The 15,936-nt window shown below is 40.0% G+C and overlaps 1 protein-coding gene across 1 annotated transcript in view; it reads right to left on the bottom strand.

The window, feature by feature from the left end:
- Window positions 1-15,936, bottom strand: part of ARL15 (ARF like GTPase 15) — a gene marked incomplete at both ends in the record, with an annotated part of 215,514 nt that overhangs the window by 127,436 nt on the left and 72,142 nt on the right. The window contains 2 exon segments of the mRNA XM_079548400.1: window positions 2,115-2,174; window positions 4,249-4,393. Of these exon segments, the coding sequence (XP_079404526.1) occupies window positions 2,115-2,174; window positions 4,249-4,393 (205 nt within the window).

The raw sequence follows: 15,936 nt of genomic DNA, 5'->3' as shown, positions 1-15,936 counted from the left end.
ATAAACATACTGAATAAATGATGGTACTTGGTCTCCAGATTGGAAAAACACTTCTTAGAGTCAAAGAAAAAGCTTTGCATTGCCTATACACCTTTATTATCTGTCTTGAGAATAAACTCCAGCATTCCATATCCCAAACTTTTTCCAGAGTTAGAAGAAAACAGAAGCTTCCAAACAATGTTTGTATCTGCCTTGTTTTTGTAATCTCTCCTTACTCTTGTTTGTGCTCTTCACACACAATTTCACCTACAGTTACCAACAAAGACTGTTGAACCATAACAGGAAATCATCAAATCTGTTATTTTTTTCTTTACCTTTATTCAGCTAAGTTGTGTAACATAAAGAGATGTTTCAAGTTACCCTGGAAAGAGTACAATCTGAAAAAATGTGGTTTAGGGCACACAACATCTGGGGCACAGTAATCCAAACTACAGACATTTTATGGGCAAAGTTTTTGGAAGAAAGAAGTTCTCTTTTGACTTCACGGAGAGAGAGCAAGAAGGGATTATTTGTATACTAAAATAGAGACTTAGAGAATGGGAAGTTCGGCTCAATCAGTAAATAAAGCAAGAGCTCCTTTTCAAGTAATATACTTGATTTGAAAGTTACATTCTTATATAGAATATACATTTTATGTAATTTTTTTTATATGTGTGGAATTTGATAAAATTTCTGATTTCCAGTATGGCTTAAAAATAAGAACAGTAAAAACAAAAGCAGAAACAGCATTGGTTTTGTTTTACTTTTCTTTAATATTCTAATTTCATATACCTCAAAATGTAATATGTATTTATTATATATGTGTATATACACACACACATCATATACATATATATGGGCTGGTGGGCAAATATATATTGATCTACAGAAGAGCACAACAAACTTTGTTCCATGTCCCTAATCCTAAAGCCCAATGAAGAGATAATTAGAGTAGAACAAAAAAAAAAAAAAAAAAAGTTTTCTCTACATTTGGCATTAAACTTACAACCCCTACAGAAATGAAGAAACAAAACCTGGCCAATTCCAGCAGGCAAGCAGGACACTAGAAACTATTAACATCTTCAGCCTCAAAGAAGGATCCTGTTCCAGCCAAATGAAAAGAATACTACACAGTCAGCATCTGTTTCACATAGGCTGCTTGGCTGCCTTGAAGAACCTTAAATAGTATGACTTTTGCTGTTAGTTCTTTAAATATTGGCTGTTACTACTTTGCTGTATGAAGTCATCTGAACCTTTCAGTTTTCAGTTACATAAACCTAGAAGATAATTCTAAAATAGAATATATAAAACCAAACTATATAGAATTTCACCTTTGAATAACATGAACACCCTTGAATAAAAGCGGTTAATTGTTAAAAAGAAGCATCCCCACCTTCCTCCAAATGCCTGGACAAGACCTTCAAAAGAACTCTGATAACAACTTCTTAGCAACTGAATGCAAAAAGCAGGAATAAGAACAAAAACAGGGGCTTCCCTTCCATAACACTTTCTGATCAGTCTTTCTCATTGTTATCTGCTGTGGTGGAAAATGTTATACAAATAGCAGTTTGATATTATGAGAATCGCTCGTACTCAATATTCCAGGCTCAAACAGAATTTGCTATGAATCACAGTTTATTTCATACTTTTGCAATAAAAGGCAACCTTGAGAAAAGGTATGCCAGATCAGATAGACACAGCAGTTCGTATTTTCTACTTCCCTGCACAAAATTTCCTTCCATTTCCTCACTGGGTGCATACTCCAGGGTTAACAGCCTATCCAATGTTTCTAATTCCCTTAGTGGATTTCCCACCCCTGTTTACTGCTAGAGTAACCTCTCCCTGTCCTCCTCTATTCTTGTTTATGGTATGCTGGAATAACCTCTCGTAGTTAATCTTGGCTAACATTCAAACTGCAGAACCAGTTGCTACCAGTACATCTTCTGATGCTACTCAAATTTGCAGGTCTCCTATTCTGCAAGCATAAATTTGTCTTGCATCAGAGCTCCATGGAACCTCCTTGGACCTCTTTGGAGTCATAACATCTTACCATTATGCAAAAACATTTCTTTACACATAATATGATGAGATTTGGACACTGTAATTTTTTATAATCAAGTGAATAAATGCTATACCTCCAAGTTCTTTTACATTCAAGATGGCATTCTGGAATGGCACTGCTTTTATGCTGAAACCTAAAAAAAAGAAAAGAGACTAAGTTATTTGTTGGAAAAATACATATACATATGCTGTCTTCTAACTGAAAGTTAAACTTGAGAGAAAGGGAACATACAAGGCTTATAGCAATCCAAGCATATTGCTTGTAATTTATGCAAGAGTCTAGTGTTACATACATATAGAGAAGTATACAGATATGTAAGTATATATAATAATAATAATAGTCTATGTAGGAAAAAATACATCTGTTCTTTCAGCATAATGTACAGACAGAAGTTGAATTCATTTCCATCTGGCACAAACAATTTCAACATAATTACATACCTGCATACAACCATACAACTAAGTAAACACATTTACAAAAGTGCGTCAATCCAGGTTTATTAGTTAACAGAAACAAGGAGTTTGTTCTCCCCAGTCAGATAACTAAGATATTCCTGAATTCTAAGTACTACTGTAAGAAAATGTACAAAATAATTTCGAAGTAGCTTCTTGTCTCAAAATAAATCCTAAACTCTTCCTCGAAAAGTAAAAACTGGAATGGATCTGAATGGCATTGATAAGAAAAGCAAAATCACAGGCCATTTGAAAACCATGTGGAGAAGCAGTCACACTGTATTCAGTGATTCTCAATATTTTCTTACATAGCAAAAGTATGGAATGTATAGATAAAACCTTGAAGTTCAATAGTTTGGACGCTACCTAGTTTTCTACAGAGTCTATTTTCATTGCTCACATTGTCTAAATATATGATAGTAATTTGTTGCAGATATCTAGAAGATTAAAGAAATTTAATTTTTAAGTGAATCATATTTTCATTATTTCCTTTGACAGATCTATACAGCTGTTAAGACTGCTGTTACTATTTCTTTCACAGTCAAAAATGTTAAATTTTTAATTTCAGGTGAACCCTTAAGATGAAGTTGAAGGGAAAAAATGACTAAATTGATCAGCAATTTCCTTCAAAGCATTTGAATTGAACATTGACCACAATGGACTGTAAGATGTTCTTAGCATTACTAACACCACCACTATGAAGGCAATGGGATGACTATGCATCACAGAAAAAAATGTATTTTCTCTTGTCTACTTTAGTTCACTTCTCATTTTATTGATTAACCTTATGTTCTTGTAAGTTAAGCAAAGACACACTGAAAAACAGGGCAGATGAGGGACAATCATATAGAATTCAAGTCTGTGAAGCACAGCTACAGTATAAAACCAAATAAACTATACACACCAGTTACTCACATCTTTTTCCCTCAGCAGCTCAAGCTTAAACTGCTGCAGCCACACAGACAGTTTTTTTCCATCTCTTATGGCTCAAACTGTCCTCTTTTTGAACTCTGCCGAGTCAGGTATTTTTTTTTCTTACTCTGAAATTTTGATGTTTTTTTTTGTTGTTTTAGTTGTTTTTGTCTGGGCTTTTTTGCTCAGAACAGCCATCAGTCTTTCTGGTACATCTATATACGTATACATAGTCAATATTTTTTTTTTAGTTAAAATACCTTTTAGCTGTTGTTGTACCTGTTTCTTTTTATCTTTAGAATACCTTTTTTATAACCTGTTTCTAGATTTTTTGCTATATAAATAAGTCATTCTAATGATCTAAGAGAACAGAAGCAAAAATAATTTCCATTACATTAGTCTTTTGGTTGTTAGTATATACCAAAGAGTATAAGAAGTTAAATATGATGCAATTATCAGTGCTTCGTTACCCCATTCCAGTTTGTATCATGACCTCCTTCTCTGACTGTATAACAAGACTGCTTAAAAGCCAAGTATAAAGAGAAGAAAGAAACCTTTTAAGATGTCTGCCTATAGTAAATTGCTGTTGCCCATTTCATAAAGTTTTATTACATCACAATGTCTGTTCTGACTTTTGACATATTCTAAATTTTATGTTTTCATGGATATCCCCCAGTACACAGCCAAACACTGAACAAGTTGTGTAAGCTTCAAAGCAATCTATTAAATACCTTCAGAAGCAAGATAACTCCGCTGAGGTTCCCTACTGCCATTGCTATTCGTTTCAAAAGTTACCTTTGGACAACACCCTAAGCACATCATGGAATGAAGACAGCATCCTACCTGTGGTAGACACTATATTTTCCGGGCTTTCACTGCAAAGCTGTGACAGAAGACTTGTTTTGCCAGAACCAGTGAGGCCTATGCAAACCAAATCATATTCAGGTCGTGGCGGTGGTGGTCCTTTGCAGCAAAGTGCTCTAAAACACTGCCAGGAAAAAAAAAAAAAAAAAAAAAAAGAACACAAAAAGAAGAGGTTACTTTTTTTGCAATTATTTCTTTAACAAGATTTTTAAAATCATGTTTAAAATTGAAAGGTGCTGGACAGAAAAGAAGTATTATTCAAACTTTCTATTTTGCCAATATCAGTAGTTAACAGAGATCAGCTCAATTGAAATCTAGAGCAGTTTTACAACAAAACAAATACACCTGTTAATTACTCACATGGAGCTGGAGCAAAGAAAGTGACTTATATTTCTCGAAGAGAGTCAAAAGAGTTTGTGCAGTGACGTAGGCACACGCCCTACACAACTCTGCAGTTCAGTATTCATGAGTTTCCTTCTGAAAGCAAAACTGGCAGAAAACTCTACTTCTAAATGCAATACCTGGTGTAAACACCAAAGCAGCTACTGAACAGCTTCTGGACAGGTTTTCTCTATTGTCAGAGGAAAGAATCTGGGAGCTCTGCTCAACTGATTTCCTTTCTAGCCTTGCTTTGTGCATAGAAGGCAGACAGCATTTTTCCTACTCTACAATTTCAAACGTTGAAGAGTACAACTTGAAAGAAATGTATTTTGTTGGACATAGCTCTGGCTGTAAAAATGTAGATTTCTCACTATTTCCTAGAAAAGTATGAATTAATCACAACAAAGAATACAAATCACTAACACAATGCTTACCCTATGGCTCTGCCAATGTCTCTTAATTAGCACTGCCAGAATAGGCTAGACAATCCAACAGGTCCTTCAAGTCCTTAGCATGGCTAATTAGACCCTTTAGATGCTACATGGAAAACTACACAAAAACATAAAATCATACAATTCTGGGAAGGCTAGCAATTTTAGATTTAAGGTCCAAGATATAATCCCTCTACACATATATATAAATATATATATATATACATTCTCTTTCCCCAGTATCTGTTGCCTTCATCTAGGATTACTCTTGCTATAATAAGTACTAGAAAACTGGTCTGTGAATTCACTTCTCTCTCCTGCATGTTCTGTCTTTACATAGTTTTAGTTTTTGAACCTCCAGCAACAGAAGTCTCCACTTCTACCCTGGGGGTGCAGATCATTATGAGACATAAGTAGTTTTTTCCATCTTAAAGACTAGCCAATCACAGCACTGAATAAAGAAACCCAGTCTTCAGGAAAATATTCTAGTATTTGCCTTCATGCATGCCTCTCCTCTTTCATTCATGACTACCAGGTACTCCAAGAAACTGAAGAGATGTTAATAAAACAATGAGGCAAACTGCTGGTTCTGTGTCCCTAAGCAGGACACTGAATGAGAAAATGATTACAGAAAGATAGTTCACTATAACTACAGAAGTTTTATTGGATTTCTTCTACATAGTGTTAAATTGCTATACCTGTGTTGTAACCATATGGGTACCACCAGTATGACTTAAGATTATTTTGAGAGGATTCTTGACGTGCAGCTCCCAGTTACTTTAAACACGTCCGAGACTGAGCTCATGTGCTGATACACAGAACTGAGCAGGAGATTATCTGAAGACAGAATACCTTGCAATAATACTGTCTTGATAAATATTTCTTCTAGTCTAGGCTTGCACAGAGATGAGAGTCCCGCAAAACAGGTATTAGAAACAATTAAAAAATGCCACATCCCAAAGTCTTCTCGCTCTACATCATTACCATGCCAAAATAATTTTCCTTTGTTAAAAAAAAAAAAAAAAGAGGATAAATTCAAGAACAGTTAAATTCCTTCAGCACTATCTAAAAAAGTGAAAGACACATTTTAGGAGAAAACACATTTATTGTAGTAATTAAGTTGAACAAAGGCAATAGTTTAAAAATAAAAACTTTGCCTCTTAAAATTTGACTCTGCCAGATGTTTTTCAAGAAGGATAGCTCTTATATGCGTTTTAGATAAACATGTCTTCCAGCTTTACTCCCTGACGTCAATCCATGCTTACCCTATGAACTCTAGAAAATCATAGCAAATACGATACTCTGGTACTTGTGAAAAACACCAACTGAGTTTATTGCACAGCATAAGCTCCTTCAAACTGCGTTTCCACTTAAGATATCAGGCTGAAGGCCACATAAAATTCTTTGAAGCTCTCCAGAGCTCTTGAGGCCGTGTCAGGCCCTTTGTACCCAGTCTTTAAAGGGTATTCAATCTGTCCCCATAAAGATGGCATGTTTGCAAGAACTTCTTGATATCACATTAAAAACAAATGAATAAGTTAGTTGATGAAAATCCATGCTTCTCACTGTCTAGATTCTGTGACAGTTCTTGTGTAACTAGACACAAATCTTACAGCCCTGAAAACATTAATTATCTGCAGTTCTGCCAAATTACTGCCATCTGTAGCATACATACAGAAGCTGTGTGTGCGAAAAGGGCTCCACAGACTGCTTTTGTGAACTTCAGTCTATCTGAAGTGTTGATTTCCTAAAATCTGAGTTAGCCTATGAAGTCTTTAGCTGCTGTTGATTGAATATATGATCAAAAATCTAGGTGATCTTGAGTGTCCTAGGCAGCACATGCAGACCCACCACCCAATCGCTCATCCTTTATCTGTATGCATAGACAGATATGAATGGTCCTGCGAGGAGAGTCAGCACACACACAACTCCAAAGTCAGTAAAATTGTTTGCTTCAGACCACTCTCATATTTTTATATAAACATCCTCTTTTCATGTCTCCTATCTCTTTGTCCTTATGCAAGGATGATTTCCTTCTGCAAATATCTTTATTTTCCTGGTATAAAGAAGAACATTAAATAGTTTATCTTCAAAAAGCTGTTGAAATTTAAGCTGCTGTGTATACTACTTTACACTGTCTGGCATGAGAAGTACTACAATTCTCTTAATATCAGCACATTTCAGGAGACATTTTTAATAATATATTTAAATTTTATAAACTAGTTTCAGTCTTCCTCCTCACAAACTCAATGGAGAATCTACCATCAAAAACATCACTAGTCAGACAGAATGATAATTGCCTTCCTGCTCTCTCAGCAACTTAAAAGTTACAAAATCCCAGACAAACAAGGGTTATTTAAACACACAGAGAGTACTCAGAGACTAAGCTGACTCACTACTTTGGAAGCTACATCTAGAATCACAGAATCATTAAAGCTGGAAAGGACTAGTCCTACTGTCAAGCCATCCCCATCATGCCCACTAACCATATTCCTCAATGCCACATCTACACATTTCTTGAACACCTCCGGGCACAGTGACTCCACCACCTCCCTGAGCAGCCTGTTCTAGTACCTCACCACTCTGAGCAGTTTTTTCTAATATCCAAGTTGAACCTCCCCTAGCAATACTTAAGGCCATTACCTCTCATCACTGTTACTTGGAAGAAGAGGCTAACTCCCACCTTGCTACAACACCCTTCCAGGCAGTCAAAAGAGAGTGATAAGGTCTGCCCTGAGCCTTATCTCCAAACCAAACAATCCCAGTTCTCCTCTAGAGAACACACAGTGAATTCAGAGTTAATAATATAAAGAAATAAGACTACATTCATTATTCTACTTTTGATTATGAACATAATCCTGAGATTTTTTACAAAGCATGGATGAGCACTGAGCCATTATTTAAGATGTCATGATGCATTATAGTGAAGTCTAAAATGTAAAAAGTGCCTATAAGGTGTAAAGAAGCCAAACCTGAAACCCAGAAAGAGAAATACATCAAAAATATTTAGCATGCCATTGTACTCCCTTCTCCATTCAGAAAAGCCAAACGGCTAAGAAAAATGTGTATTAACATTCTAGCTGGTCTTCTGAAACTTGTCAGATATGGACACAAGTCTGATTTCTTCAGCAAATATAGCCACTGGATAGGAAGCAGGTTAAAAGAGGCAGAAGTTTTTTTTTTTTTTCTTTAAAAACAAAACAAAACAAAACAAAAAGCCCCAAAAAACAAACGAACAAATCCCTAAAATTACAATACCTTGAGAAAATTTATGCTTTTAGCCAGTATTGGAAAAAATCACTTATTTTTTCCAACAATTACATGCTGCAGTTGGTAGGAAAATGTTCAGCTCCACTGTACTTCCGTTTTACTTGTTGGTGTACATGATATGCACATGCATGTTTAATGCAAGAGGTAAGAGAGTTAGCCAGTCCTGCTCTTACTTAGGGATTTCTATTCCAATCAGATTATTCCAGTTTTAAGATGAGCCTATAAACTGACTACCCTAGACAGTGGCCATTTAGACGCCTACAGAAGTTTCTTCCAGGAAAATCGCTAAACGTGGTACCTGTAGCAGGGGTGGCCAAACCCACAGCTCACACACTGAAGCTTTGCGCAAAGAACATCACTAAATTACTGCTTCCTCCATTGAGTCTGTCTTCACCTATTTGCTGTACTTCTTTCACTCTCCTTTTTGAGGTGAAATACTCCAATATTTCTGCTTTGTTTAGGACTCATCTCCTGTTTCTTTTGTTGCTACTATTAGAGATAAACAAATGCAAGGGATTTCATGCTTAGCTGATTAAACGCACACACATTCATGCAAAAATAACCTGTATTATGGCAACAGCAACAGCAATGCTAACAAATCAAGCAGTGAGAGCTCTTGAAATCCAGAATTGAAGCTGAACAGTTCAACCATAACTATGCTCTGCTCCCCTCCTCCTCTTGACTAGTTGTGAATATAGCCTCCCTTCATGTTTCATTTTTCAATTAAGATACCATTAAAGAGATTTCAATTATCCAGCACACCTTTCTATCCAGAAATTACCTGAAGTTGCTGACACAATACCAAGGAGATTATTAAAAAGAAATAAAAGTTTAAAGTTGGCAGGCCCATAATTCTGATGCTGTACATGATCACACAATCACAAAGGAATCTCAGACCTTGAAGAGATAATGTGAAAGGTGGGGTTTGATGGCTGAGAAGTAGAAAATTAGAATAATATATATAGAAAACAACTGGATACAGCAATGGACTAATCCAATGAAAATGATGAAACAGTCTAGGCACCTGAGTGAAGTCATGCACAGCTAGGAAAAAAGGAAAAAGGATATATGATAAACAACACTTTGACTGTATGAATACTTCGATGTTAAAATAATACAGTAGGATCTATGCATTTCAGTACGTGAGTTATAGCTGTACATGCTTTTCAGTTGCCGTAACAGATGTACAGGTGGTGCTAACCACTACAGAAAACTGAGGGGAAGAGGAAAAAAACTACCAGTTTTAAGACATGTAACCAATGATTGCTTTCCTCCTGAAGGGATCTTCACTAGGGACAGAAATATTAAAATCTTGATCAGATACTTTCTTTGAAAGACCACAACCTCATTAAACAAAGGCCACTATCCTCAGATATCCTCCATCAAAACACAGAACAAAGATCCAGGCTCCAGTAGAGACCTTAGCTCAAAGCTTACTAAGAAAGTAATCCTCTTTGTTTAGCCTAGCTAATCTTCATAAACTTCATAATCTTCGTAAGTGTGGTGAGACCACTTGTTGAGCTGCAACACATCCCTCCTCTTCAATGCCTACACACACCAACTGTATACCAGCTTGTGTCACAGAAATATAGACAGGTATATAGTAATAAATACAAGCTAGCATAAAACAGGAAAAATTATCAAAAAAGTAAGGCAATTGTATGAAAGAAACACAGTTCTGGTAATGACCTATGTTACAGAAATGTTAGAGAACCTAAAGTATCAACATATTCTTCAGAGGAGAAAATTTCTCATCAGACCAGTAAGAAAAGAAATTAAGTTGGGTTAATTGTTTGAAATTATTCAACGTTATCAAACCCTTCTGGGTATTTCAAAAGAGTTACCTCTGGATTCTCGAAAGGAATGGTCATATATCAAATAATTTTCAACATTTATATTAAGTCACCTACTGCTGTAGTAGACTTAAGACACAGGCTTAACTATCAAAACCACACAAGTGACACAGTTCTATTTGTTCTCTGATATATTTTACAGTGTTGTTATGAATAGAGGATATTGTAGGAAACATGGTCAAAAAGAAGGCTGACTTTTGACAAGCCAGATGTGGCACTGCTATTCACACTACATAATTTCAAAAACTTAATGGTCGTGGTAAAGTGCTTCTTTACGTTAAGATAATAAAATCACAGTTGGTTGAATTCTCTCCAAAATGTAAAACCACTTTTGGATTTGGAGAAAACGTAAGTCTTCACTATCTTAAGGATAAAATAGTTTGCAGATATTTCTCGCCTCATTGCATGAGGATTAAGGACAGTATCTATGTACAACATTTGGGTAGAAGGTAGGGGATCCTTCACCTTTACCTTTCAGTGAAAGGGACAGCTCTGGGGCGATGGTCTCATACAAAAGTTTTGGGTATCAGGAACAAGGAAAATTCTATAAATACAGTCAGGTCTGTGCACTACAAAAATGTAATATCCCTAGAAAAACTGTAAGGCAATTGAAATCCTTCTTGAAACTATATGCTAAAAAAAGGCACTAAACCTCTTGTCTGAAATGCAAAATACACCTCTTGGATATTAATCTCTTAGGCACTTCCCTTTAAGTAAAAGAAGAGCAAAACCTTATAACCCTTTACTCCATTCATAATGTCCTTGAAGAAAACATAAAGAAAATCATACATTAAATTCTGAATGTGTTAGATACTCACTATTGGAGTACGAGGTCAAAACCTACATAAAATAAAATAGCATACTGCTATGGAAACCCACTGCAATCAACAAAACAGTAGAACATATGCACAGGTTCCACTCTGAACAGGAATAGGCTTCACTGCAGAATCAAGTCAAGCTCCAAGGGGGTTCTCTGACACTTTTAAATTCCATTAAGCGTAGAACTATTGCTTAAGCATTTCCATTTATTTCTCTACACAACAATTTGTATTTCAACCCATCAGCCCATTCATATTTAACATCAAGAGATAAAGGTAACAAAAAAGATAGACAAAAGCATTAGCAAACAGTTTGCTTTACAATCTAAGGAAACCTAACCTTGAAAAAGCCCTAAGGATAACTGAAAATATGAAGAAATTTAATTTTAATACATATCTGAGAAAGGTAAAAAAAAATCTGAATTCTTTCACTTATTGTATCAGATGTGAAAACATCACAGAAAGAGAAAAATTCAACATTTTCTACCCACAATTCAGGTGAAAACAATTAAAGACCTATTACTCCATCAGGACTGTCACAAGTCCATGGGGTCAGGTGGGATCCACCCAAGTGTACTGAGGGAACTGGTAGAGGTAATAGATAAGCATAGATTACTTTCCATTATCTATCAGTGTGCCTGGTCAACCTGAGAGACCCCAGAAGATTGGAGGCTTGCCAGTGTGACTCCCATCTACAAGAAGAGTCACAAGGAATATCTGGGGAACTACAGGACTGTCAGCCTGACCTCACAGCCAGGGAAAATTATGGAGCAGACCATTATGAGTGAGATCACACAGCATGTGCAGGACAACTGGGGGATCAAGCCCAGCCAGCATGGGTTCACGAAAGGTAGGTCTTCCTTGACCAACTCCATCTTCTATGGCAAGGTGACCCACCTGGTGGATGAGGGAAAGGCTGTTGATGTAGTCTACCCAGACTTCAGCAAAGCCTTTGACACTGTCTCCCACAGTATTTTTATGGGGAATCTGGCAGCCCATGGCCTGGACAGGCACATTCTTTGTAAGGAAATGCCTGGAGGGCTGAGCCCAGAGAGAGAGTTAAACCCAGCCAGTGACTGGCCACAAGTGGTGTTCCCCATGAGTCAGTACTGGAGCCTGTCCTATTTAACAATTAACGATGACCTGGAGGAGGGAATTGAGTGCACCATCAACAAGTTTTCAGATAACACCAAGCCTGGCAGGAAGCATCAACCAGCCTGGGGGTGAGAAGGCCCTACAAAAGGATCTGGACAGGCTGGATAGGAGACTTCCTGGTCTGATTCACCCTTCTGATTATTACCCACTATTGATAGTCCAGGCTGGCAGTGATGAAGTTGCTGGGAAAAGTCTCAGGGCTATCAAGAAAGACTTCAGGGGACTGGGGCGAGTAGTCGAGGGAGCGGGTGTGCAGGTGGTGTTATCCTCCATACCTTCAGTGGCAGGGCAGGATGCTGAGTGGTACCAAAAAACCCACCTCATATATAAATGGCTTAAAAGTTGGTGCAAATGCAGGAATTTTGGGTTTTTTTGACCATGGTGCAACTTACTTGGCGCCTGGTATGATGGCAGCAGACAGATGTAGCCTGTCTCTGAGAGGGAGGAGGATCTTAGCTGAGGAACTAGCAGGACTCATTGACAGGTCTTTAAACTAGAAACGAAGGAGGAAGAGGACAAAACCAGAGCTGCTGGGGTTGAGCGGGTCGTTCGAGGGATTGTACCAAACTTGATAGTCGATGACAGTGAGGTACAAAGTGATGGACTGGGGCAGGGGGGTGTTGGGGATGCTACTGTTCTAGGGAAGCCTAGATCCTCTATAAAGGTGGTAAGACAGAAAGCCCAGCTGAAGTGCCTTTATACCAATGCACGCAGCCTGGGAAACAAGCAGGATGAGTTGGAAACTGATGCGCTTGGAAAGGTATGATCTTGTTGCCATCATGGAAACGTGGTGGGATGAATCCCATAACTGGAACACCACCATTGAGGGCTATCGGCTCTTTAGAAGAGATAGGCTAGGTAGGAAGGGTGGGGGAGTTGCCCTCTATGTCAAAGAGTGGATAGACTGTGAGGAGCTCCCTCAGAGAAACGGTCAGGAACAGGTTGAGAGCCTGTGGGTTAGAATTAGGGATGGGTCTAACTACAGGCCGCCTGATCAAGGGGAGACTGTTGACGAGGCTTTCTTGCTTCAGATGCGGGAGGCTTCATGCTCATGGGCTCTTGTGCTGATTGGGGACTTCAACCATCCGGATATCTCTTGGAAAGACCACACGGCAAGTTGCAAGAGGTCTAGGAGGCTTCTGGAATGTGTTGATGATAACTTTCTGGTCCAGCCTTTGGACAGACCAACCAGAGGTGAAGTGCTGCTGGACCTGCTGCTCACCAATGTGGAGGAAATCATTAATGGTGTTAAGGTTGGAGGCAGCATGGGTTGTAGCGACCACGCCCTGGTCGAGTTCGTGGTCTTGAGGGATGTGGGCCTGGCAAAAAGTGGTGTCAGGACCCTGACATAAACTTTGCAAGAGCAAACTTTAAGCTTTCAATGGACTGCTGGCTGAGATCCCCTGGGATGCTGTTTTAAAAAACAAAGACGTTGAGGAGAGCTGGCTATTCTTCAGGATGCCTTCCTGAGAGCACAAGAACTCTCCATCCCTCTGAAGAAGAAAGCGGGCAAAGGAGGTAGGAAGCCAGTGTGTCTCAGTAAGGACCTGCTGGGCGTGCTGAGGGCGAAGAAAGGTGTATACAGGCTCTGGAAACAAGGCCGTGTCACCTGGGAAGAATACAGGGATGCCGTCCGGGCTTGCAGAAGTGCGATCAGGAAAGCCAAGGTGCAGGCGGAACTGAACTTGGCAAGGGACGTGAAAAACAATAGGAAGAAGTTCTACAGGTACATTGGCCAGAAGAGATGTGCCAAAGCGAGTGTGCCTCCTTTGGTAAATGTAAAAGGAGAAGTCGCTTCAACGGACAATGAGAAGGCTGAGGTACTGAACGAGTTCTTTGCCTCAGTCTTCACTGGTGGACAAGATTCCAGTACTTCTCACGTCCCTGAGCCCTGCATCCCCTAAACCTCTAGGTGGGGACCAGGGCGACAAATACCCCCCGGCTGTGAGGACAGAGCAGGTCCAAGACCACCTCATGAGACTGAATGTATATAAGTCTATGGGGCTGGGTGGCATGCATCCCAGGGTTCTGAAGGAGCTGGCTGAGGTGGTTGCCGAGCCGCTCTCCATCATGTTTGAAAAGTCATGGCTGTCAGGTGAGGTCCTGGATGACTGGAGGAAGGGTCACGTCACTCCCATTTACAAGAAAGGGAGCAAGGAGGACCCTGGGAACTACAGGCCGGTGAGTCTCACCTCTGTGCCTGAGAAGATCATGGAGCAGATCATCCTGGGTGACATGCTAGACCACATGAGGGATGGGTGTGTGATCCATGACAGTCAGCACGGCTTCATCAGAGAAAGGTCATGCTTGACCAATCTGGTGGCCTTCTATGATGGAGTGACAGCATCGGTGGATAAGGGAAAGGCGACCGATGTCATTTACCTGGACTTGAGCAAGGCCTTTGACATGGTCCCCCACCCACATCCTCATCTCCAAATTGGAGGGATGTGGATTTGATGGGTGCACCACTCAATGGATAAGAAACTGGTTGAAAGGCCACAGACAGAGGGTGGTCATCAATGGCTCCATGTCCAGGTGGAAGACGGTAATGAGCGGCGTCCCCCAGGGGTGTCTCTTGGGACCAGTGCTCTTTACCATCTTCATCAATGACATCGATGTAGGAATCGAGTGCACCCTCAGCAAGTTTGCTGATGACACCAAGCTGAGTTGTGCAGTCCACACAGTTGAAGGAAGGGATGCCATGCAGAGGGACCTCAAGAGGCTAGAAAGGTGGGCCTGGGTGAACCTGATGAGGTTCAACACAGCAAAGTGCAAAGTTTTGCACTTGGGCCGGAGGAATCCCAGGCATCCGTACAGACTGGAAGGAGCAGTCCTAGAAAGCAGCCCTGTGGAGAAGGACCTGGGGGTCCTGATAGATGAAAAACTTAATATGAGCCAACAATGTGCTCTTGCGGCTTGGAGGGCAAATGGTATCCTGGGCTCCATCAAAAGAGGGCTGGCCAGCAGGGGCAGGGAGGTGATTTTCCCCCTCTACTCTGCTCTTGTGAGGCCCCATCTGGAGTACTGTGTCCAAGTGTGGAGCCCCCAGTACAAAAAAGACAGGGAGCTGTTGGAGAGGGTCCAGAGGAGAGCCACTAGGATGATCAGGGGACTGGAGCACCTCCCCTACGAAGACAGGCTGAGGGAGCTGGGCTTGTTCAGCCTGGAGAAAAGAAGGCTGTGGGGTGACCTCATTGCAGCCTTTCAGTACCTAAAGGGAGCCTACAGAGGGGAGGGGAATCAACTCTTTGAAAGGGTTGATATGTGTAGGATAAGGGGAAATGGTTTTAAGTTGAGGGAGGGGAGATTTAGGTCAGGCATCAGGGGGAAATTCTTTACCCAGAGAGTGGTGAGGTACTGGAACAGGCTGCCCAGAGAGGTTGTTGGATGCCCCGTCCTTGGAGGTGTTCAAGGCCAGGTTGGATGGGGCCCTGAGCAGCCTGGTTTAGCATTAAACGTGGAGGTTGGTAGCCCTGCATATGGCAGGGGGGTTGGAGATTCATGATCCTTGAAGTCCCTTCCAACCCTGGCCATTCTGTGATTTTGTGATTCTGTGATAGCTGGGCTGAGGCCAGTGGGATGAAGTTTAACAACACCAAGTGCTGGGCCCTGCACTTTGGCCACAACACCAGCAAAGCTACAGGCAGAGTGACTTGAAGATTCTGTAGGGGAAACTGACCTTTGAATGTTGTTCAGCACTCAGCTGAACATGAGCCAGCAGTGTTCCCCTGGAGCCAAGAGGGCCAAATGCATTCTGGT

Source organism: Tetrao urogallus (assembly GCF_951394365.1).
Source record: "Tetrao urogallus genome assembly, chromosome: Z".
NCBI lineage: Eukaryota > Metazoa > Chordata > Aves > Galliformes > Phasianidae > Tetrao > Tetrao urogallus.
Note: the sequence above shows the minus strand (reverse complement) of the source record. Positions and strands in the feature narration are given on the sequence as shown.